The 8,597-nt window shown below is 42.2% G+C and overlaps 1 protein-coding gene across 1 annotated transcript in view; it reads left to right on the plus strand.

Moving 5' to 3' along the window:
* Positions 1-543: 543 nt before the first annotated feature.
* Positions 544-8,597, plus strand: part of LOC106724146 (zinc finger protein 557-like) — a 24,075-nt gene continuing 16,021 nt past the window's right edge. Inside the window, exons 1-6 of the mRNA XM_014530376.1 lie at positions 544-624; positions 1,269-1,395; positions 2,365-2,457; positions 2,985-3,067; positions 3,756-4,169; positions 4,254-4,484. Of these exons, the coding sequence (XP_014385862.1) occupies positions 544-624; positions 1,269-1,395; positions 2,365-2,457; positions 2,985-3,067; positions 3,756-4,169; positions 4,254-4,484 (1,029 nt within the window). The remainder of the gene's footprint in view (positions 625-1,268; positions 1,396-2,364; positions 2,458-2,984; positions 3,068-3,755; positions 4,170-4,253; positions 4,485-8,597) is intronic.

The following is an 8,597-nucleotide window of genomic DNA, read 5'->3' on the forward strand; positions in this document are numbered from 1 at the left end:
AGGGGGAAGAACCAATGTGTACTTCTTGCGGTTGGACTTTGCCATAGTGATTCCTGTTGAGATAATCCCTCTTAAGGTTTTCCCACCATAGGCAGGCCCAGCATCTCTGCACCACTTCCAGCTTTTCATGCTTTAATCTCGATTTCATTTGTCCCTAATTTTCAATTAACTTTACATTGTTTGTACTATGAGTGGTTGGCAAACTCAGTAGTCAACAGAGCCAAATATCAACAGTACAACGATTGAAATTTCTTTTGAGAGCCAAATTTTTTAAACTTAAACTATATAGGTAGGTACATTGTTATTAACTTAATTAGGGTACTCCTAAGGCTTAGGAAGAGCCACACTCAAGGGGCCAAAGAGCCACATGTGGCTCATGAGCCGCAGTTTGCCGACCACGGACCTAGACCATTTCATTGGATATGCTTTCTAGAATGAAGTGCCAGGTTTTAAGTCATACATATATTGATCTTGCTGCATATGTACATTTTTTCTCCCACTAACGCCATTGTAACAATTTATACTTTTTCAACCCCTGTAGGCATGAGAGACCCCTTTAAAAAACCAGAGAAGATATTAATGCAGCAGGTCAGCAAGAAGGGCATATCCCCCGCCATGCCAATGGTAAGGCTCATAGGTGTGAGACTAATCATCCAAATTAAATATGTGGTGATGAAATAAGTTTTCATGAACACACTGCCTGAATGGGATTGTGTAGTTATCTTGGGATTAAGCTTTTTCCAAGCAAAAAAATTGGACAGTTTGAAATCAGGGAAGAAATTAGAAGAGCCAAAACAATAACCTGAGTATTAAACAGAGACAATATCATAAAACCAGTTCATTACCTAGTTGTTGAAACATACTATAATCTCCCAAATTTATCTAATAACTCTCTGATTGTGATACTAAAAAGAGAAAATATTTATGCTTGCCAGGGAGTCACAGAACATGCATATGCAACTAACGCTTGAAGTATTTTCACCAGAGACAATTACTGACTGATATTCTAGAACTGATATGTGAGAAAGAAATGTATGGGTGTATGTGGGCAAACCATTTACATTTTTTCATCTCTATTCACAAAGCAGAATACGAACTCATACCTTGCATGTTTCTATGAAAGGCAGACACCAACTCAGCACTGACAGTGACCTCAGTAGAACCCCAAACACAGACTGATCTTTCCATACACCCAGCTCCCCAACCCTCCTCCTCCGCACACTGGCAGGAACTGCTCTGTTTAACCTGGAATGTCCATGATGTTTCAGGAATCAGTGACCTTCAAGGATATAGCTGTTGACTTCACTCAGGAAGAGTGGGCCCTGCTGGGCACACCCCAGAGAAAGCTGTACAGAGATGTGGTGCTGGAGAACATCAGTGACCTGGTCTCTGTGGGTGAGTCTTAAAACATATATCCCGTAAGTATGTATGTATGTGAGTACATATGTGTGTTTGTATATGTAAGACGGTAAGTGTATTTATGCATGTAAGTGTCCATTCCTTCAGCTACGTAGAACAGCTGCTACTATCTTGCTCCAGGCACTGCCCTGATTCTCTCATAGCCCTCATAACTGCTTAGAAGAAAAAATTTTTTTTACATTTTTTTCATCTCCACACTGGAATGTCATCTTGACCACAACTTCATATCATTTTGCAACTCTGTCTCCAACACTCAGATTATAGAAAAGAAAGCAATGGATATCGTTAATTCATTCGTGATTGATCAAATACTTTAAAATACTTAGTATGTTCTAGTGCAGTGGTTGCCAAATTGTGGCTCGCGAGCCACATGCGGCTCTTTGGCCCCTTGAGTGTGGCTCTTCCACAAAATACCACGTGTGGGCGCACATGTACAGTGTGATTGAAACTTCGTGGCCCATGCGCAGAAGTTGGTATTTTGTGGAAGAGCCACACTCAAAGGGCCAAAGAGCCACATGTGGCTCACGAGCCGCAGTTTGCCGACCACTGTTCTAGTGTATTTGGAGGCTTAAGAGCAGACTATTGAACTTAAGAACATTTTGGTTACTATTATGAAAGTTATGTTTATTGGGTTCTGTATGAAAATAATATTGAACCCACTATGGAGACATTAACCTCTCACATTTTGAGAAAACTGAGTATTCTGAATTCTTTCCTTGAACTTGATCATGGAAATAAGTATCAATCAGTACTTCCTGCTGTGGCCACATGTCTATTTTTCCCGGTTTGGTGCAGGACCTGCAATGCTTTCTCTGAAAGTGCTGTTGCCAGCACCCACCTTCATTCACCTCTGTGTTCCTCAGCAGTAATCTGTCGTAGGCTTGGTAACTGCAATGGTTAATTTGCACAGGACTCGTAATCCATTTACCTTTCTTCCACAAACAGGGTATCGGATCTGCAGCTCAGGTGTGACTTTCCAGCTGGATCAAGGACAGCTGAGGAGTGAAGGGACTGGGTTTCTCCAAGGCCAGATTGCAGGTGAGCAGCAGGGGTGAGGGCTTCAATGTAAGGAGATGCCTCTCAGTGACTGAGTATGTTCTTAGAATATCAGGTGAAGGCTTTGGATTTGAGTTACACATTCCAAAATCCAAGGGAGGACACCTGGGAAAGATTCCTTATGTTGTTATTTCTTGCACATAGGAATGAGAAGGGATGTGTCCTACCTGCGTTTTTCCTTTTCTTTGTGGAAAAATATAATTGTGTGCTTCTTACAGTTGGACTTTGCTATAGTAATTCTTGTCCAGATCCTGCTTTTTCAGGTTTTACCACCATAGGCTGACCCATCATCTCTCATCAGTTCCTGCTTTTCATGTTCCAACCCTGATATTATTTCCCCCTAAACTTCAATTTACTTTACATTGTTTGTACTACCTAAAATATTTCATTGAACACACTTTCTCTAATGCAGTGACAGGTTTAAAAACATACAGATTGATCATGGTGCATATATACATACTCATTCTGCTAATGACATTGTAACACATTTTATTTTTCAATCCCTTCAGACATGAGAGATCCCCTTAAAAAACCAGAGATGATATTAATGCAGCAGGTCGGCAAGAAGGGCATATCCTCCACCATGCCAATGGTAAGGCTCATAGGTGTGAAACTAATCATCCAAATTGAATATGTGGCAATGAGATAAGTTAGTCATGAGCACAACTACCTGAATGCAATTGTATAGTTAACTTGAGATTAAGCTCTTTTCAGGAAACTTTTGGATAATTTGAAATCAGTGAAGAAACAAACATGAGCCAAAGCAATATCTTGAACAAAAAAGACAATATCATAACATTGGCTGATTACCTAGTTGTTGAAACAGACTAAAGCAGTGATGGAGAACCTATGACACGTGTGTCAGAGGTGACACGCGAATTCATTTTTTTGGTTGATTTGTCTTTGTTAAATGGCATTTAAATATATAAAATAAATATCAAAAATATAAATCTTTGTTTTACTATGGTTGCAAATATCAAAAAATTTCTATATGTGACACGGCACCAGAGTTAAGTTAGGGTTTTTCAAAATGCTGACATGCCAAGCTCAAAAGGTTTGCCATCACTGGACTAAAGTCTTCCAAATTTATGTAATAACGTTCTGAGGGAGATACTAAAAAAGAGAAAATCTTTGTGCCTGCCAGGGTGTCATGTAACAAACACGTGAAACATTTTCACCAGAGAGTATTTCTGACTAATATGCTAGAATTGATATGTAGAAAATGATTGTATGAATGTATGTGGGCAAACCATTGACACCTCTCATCTCCTTCCACACAGCGGGAATCTCACACTCCAGAGGATCCTATTGAATGTGCTGATTTGAGTGATGAATTTACTCATAGATCAGCTGTGAGTCAACATTCTTTAATTGAGAGAGGAAAGAAATCTTATGTCAGCCAACAGTGTGGAAAGTCACCTAGAGAAGAGTCATGCCTTAGTAGACACAATGAAAGTCACACCAGAGGTAATATATGTGAATGTGGGAAAGCCTTTAGCAATGTCTTCAGCCTCAGACGACACAAGATGACTCACAGTGAAGAGAAACCATTTAAATGTGATGTATGTGGGAAAGACTTTTTACAAAGATCTGACCTTAGAAACCACAATCGAAGGCACACTGGAGAAAAGCCTTATAAGTGTCGTGAGTGTGGGAAAGCCTTCAGTCGGAGTTCTTACCTAAGACAGCATGAGGCAATCCACTCAGGAGAGAAACCATATGAATGTCCCCTATGTGACAAAGCTTTCAAGCAAAGATCTTACCTTAGAAAACATGAGAGAATCCATCCTGGGGAGAAACTGTATGAGTGTCATCAGTGTGGGAAAGCCTTTAACCAAAGCTCTGGACTTAGCCAACACAAGAAAATTCACAGGGGGGAGAAACCACATGTATGTTCCATATGTGGGAAGGCTTTCACTCAAAGTTCTGAGCTAACACGTCACAACAGAACACATTCCAGAGAGAAACCATATGAATGTGGTCAGTGTGGGAATGCCTTCAGTCAACATGCTAATCTCACAAGACACCAGAGAACCCACACTGGAGAACAGCCTTATGAATGTCGGCTATGTGGCAAAGCCTTCAGTCATCGTTCTTCCCTTAGAAGACATGAGGGAACCCAACACAGGGGAGGAAATCATGAAAGCCTTCAGTAGATAGTCTGACCTGACTGCACATAAGATGGCATTGCATATGTAATAAATGTGGAAGAACATCAATCATAGCTTTATCATTTAAACACACCAGCACATGCACACATGAAAGAAACCCTCAGTAAGCAATGTGGAAAAATCTATGAATCACCAAGCTCCTTGGCCAGAAAGACCTTTAATATGTGAGTGGGTCCATGTGTGTGGTAACTGTGCAAGCCTTTAATCATTGGCCTGATCTCAGATAACGTGACAACTCATATTGTAAACATGCTGATTTAGATGTCCTGTGCAACAGCTCTGAACTTTGAAGACACTTGACATATTGTTCAGAGGAGAATGCGTAAGGCTTCACTTATAATTATTGGTAAAAGGAATAAATTTCACCAGGAGAAACCCTATGACTGTGGTCACTATTGACAAACATTCAGCCAACTATCAGATTTTGTGTGCACATCAAACTCAGTGAGAACTAAACACTAAAACAGGAAATCAGAACATGAACCTTCTTGAGGAAACCCAAACATTTCTTTACAGATCATTCACACTAGTGAAGTTATTCAGGGTAAAAATCACAAGAAACCGTTTATTAATAAAGCAACACTTGTAGTAAATGTGAGCATTCATTCATACAGTACAAAACACACTATGTCAAGAAAGCAAGGCCTTCAGTGATCATTTATTTTTCAGTCAACCTTAACTTTCCCACACCAAGTAGATAGCAATCCTAAAATCAAAGCAGAGGATAGCTTAATTAAATTTCATATCAGAAAATATGAGTGTATGTGCTACTGTGTGTCTGTGTATGTGTGAAAACTTGTAAAGAAGTCTCCAACACACAACTCAGCAAATAATTGATTTTTTGAGGAAATAAAAATTGTTAATAAAACTTGTGGCATCAAATGTAGGAGGCTAGCGTGATCTGGAAACATTGAATGTGAAATTTTGTAAGAAATTCAACTTTAAATATAGCAATGCTGGCTGCACTTTAAACAATAAAATCTGTTGCTAAAAATGCTGAATATTGTTGTTCTAGTTTTCCTTTTGCAGTTTTGAACACATACATTCAAGACTGTACTTCTTGGTTGGTGGGAGAGAACCAGGCCTCAGGTTCACACAGCCCTTTTCCCAATGGCTCCTTCCTCACACCTCAGGTCCATTCCTCTATCTTCCCTCCAACACCCTGGTCTCCTTCCAAGCCCTGGTGCTGACACAACTCTGCTCTTCAGCCCCATGGGCCAGGTGTCTCTGAGTGACATGAACCTGCTCAGGCAAGGTCATGGGGGCCTATCGAAGGCATCTCACCTAAAGTCTTGGTGGTACCTCTGCCTATGTCTCTGCAACATGAGGACATGGGACAGAATTCTGCCCACATGGACTCAGAAAGCTGTTCTAAAGACTCTGATTGAGCTACACGTGGAGGTGTTGGATAGACCGCGAAGTCTCTGAGCATACCCTATATCAGTGATGGCGAACCTATGACACGCGTGTCAGAGGTGACACGCGAACTCATTTTTTTTGGTTGATTTTTCTTTGTTAAATGGCATTTAAATATATAAAATAAATATCAAAAATATAAATCTTTGTTTTACTATGGTTGCAAATATCAAAAAATTTCTATATGTGACACGGCACCAGAGTTAAGTTAGGGTTTTTCAAAATGCTGACACGCTGAGCTCAAAAGGTTCGCCATCACTTCCCTATATCTTAGTTAAATCAGCATTTTTGCACCCACCACTAACCCCAGATTGGGCCTTAGCTGTTTCTCCCCCACCTCAAGGAGCAGCCCAGAAAATGAAGCTGCAATAAGATAATTTCCCTAATCCTATTAGCCACTACCTGAGCTGCTTTTTAAATAGTTAAGAAAATTCACTTGCCCCAAACAAAATGAAAGGATTTCACCACTTTGTTCCTAGAGATGAAAATGTTGTCCTTCAACAAACACCCTTATTGAACCTAAACATCAAGAGCTGACCTGTGCTCTTCCCAACAAGCACAGTCCTCAAACTGTTATGGGTTAGCTCAATGAGATAGACCACCGATTCAGAATTTAAATTTAATAGCCTTTATTAAGCTGGCCAGCTGACCACAGCCCGTACCTTCCCCCTCTGGGAAGCCTCGAGGCATGTGGCAGAGATCAAGGGTGCAGTATGATCCTTTATAGCAAAACAGTGTTAAAAAAAATACAGAGCATTTCATTAGCTGTTCCTTAGAAGTTCACAGAAAGTTCATAAGCACAAAGGGGGGGGTAAACAGAGTCACACCTGGCTGGAGCATATCATAACACATTGTTTTTCTAAGACAATCTAGCAATTTTTCTTCCATGGTTCCTAACCCTAATACAATCCTTCTCCATATGTCAGTCCCCCCTCCCAGCATATTCAATTTCTCATGTTTTATTTCCTCCCCTTAGTACATTCTGTAACATTCTGTAACCCTTCCATGGCGCAGTTCCTCACCCTAGCACATTCCCTACTGGTCTTATGCCCGAATCAAATCTTTGATTCAGTGCCCTCCTCTACGATATGAAATTGAGGAGGCATTTGGCAATGTAGGGGTCGAGCCACCGGGGAAGAGTCCGGCATTTGATGGTGAAGAATTGGCCAGGGTCTCGGCCACTGACATAGAGTCTTAGTTCCCATGTCTTTCTCCTTCCCATTGCTCAGTTCACCAGGCGAGAGGCATGAGGAGGACGGGGGTACAAATTCTAGTGCCTCTTTCCTGTGACTTTGATGGTGGTTGGAGTGCTCAGCACCACCTGGTAGGGTCCATCCCATCTAGGTTCCAGGCTGCTAAGGTCGTGGCACTTCACCCAGATGAGATCACCCAGAGAGAAGGCAGGCTGTGTTTGACTGGATCTCAGCACGTCCTCCTCCCGTATGGCTCTCACCACCCGTTGTGCTGATGTGGCGCTGCTCTGCAAAGCCTGTTAGGACTTAAGCAAATTTTGGGTAGACAGCTGGGCAATTTCTTCCTCCCCCAACCTGGGCATCAATGGCAGCGGTCGCCCAAACATTATTTCAAAAAGGAGTTAGCCCTTGGATGTATGGGGTGTACCTAGCTCTGAGGAGAGCAAAAGGAAGGAGACTTACCCAGTTTTTGCCAGTCTTTCATTTTAACTTAGTTAATGTTTCTTTTAAGATTTAATTTATTCTTTCTACCTGTCCAGAACTTTGTGGTTTATAAACATAATGCAATTTCCAAGTAACTTTTAGGGCCTTAACTATGGATTGTGTAACTTTGGTGATAAACACCGGGCCATCATCGGACCCCATATATAGTGGTAGGCTAAACCGGGGGACAATTTCAGTGAGGAGTTTTCTAACTACTACCTGTGCTCTCTCTGCCTTGGTTGGGTATGCCTCAGGCCAGCCAGAGAAGGTATCAATGAAAACCAGCAAGTATTTATACCCTCCTTGTCCTCCTGGTATCTCGGTGAAGTCCACTTCCCAGTGTTCTCTGGGGTTCTGACCTCGGAATCAATGTCCCGGCGCGGCCACAACAGGGGGCCCTTGATTCACCAGGGCACACACTTGGCACCTTCTAGCCAACTCTTGAGATATTTTCTGGAGCCCTGGGATGTCCTAGTAGTTCTGATAGCTTCATTCCCCCCAGGTGGGTGCTCTGGTGGGTCTGGGAAGCGATGGTCCGCCCTAGAGCTTCTGGTACTATAGGCCTCCCGTCTGGCAGAATTAGCCATCCAACCTCTCCTTCCCGGGCCCTTAGTTTCTCAGCTAACCTCTGCTCCTCTGGCAGATGAGTAGGCTTCTCTGGGAGCCTTCGTGCTGGCAGGGCTACGAGAACTTCTAGGGGCCCTCTGGGAGCCGTGCTGGCAGGGCTACGAGAACTTCTAGGGGCCCTACTGGTCTTTTAGTCAATTCCTTGGCCCCTATATGGCTGCCAGGAGGATAAGTATCTCAGGAGCTTTTTCCTTTCCTCCTGAGGTCAGGAGACTTCTTTAAGGTGGCTCCC

This window comes from Myotis brandtii, unplaced genomic scaffold, assembly GCF_000412655.1.
Source record: "Myotis brandtii unplaced genomic scaffold, ASM41265v1 scaffold736, whole genome shotgun sequence".
NCBI classification, from domain to species: domain Eukaryota; kingdom Metazoa; phylum Chordata; class Mammalia; order Chiroptera; family Vespertilionidae; genus Myotis; species Myotis brandtii.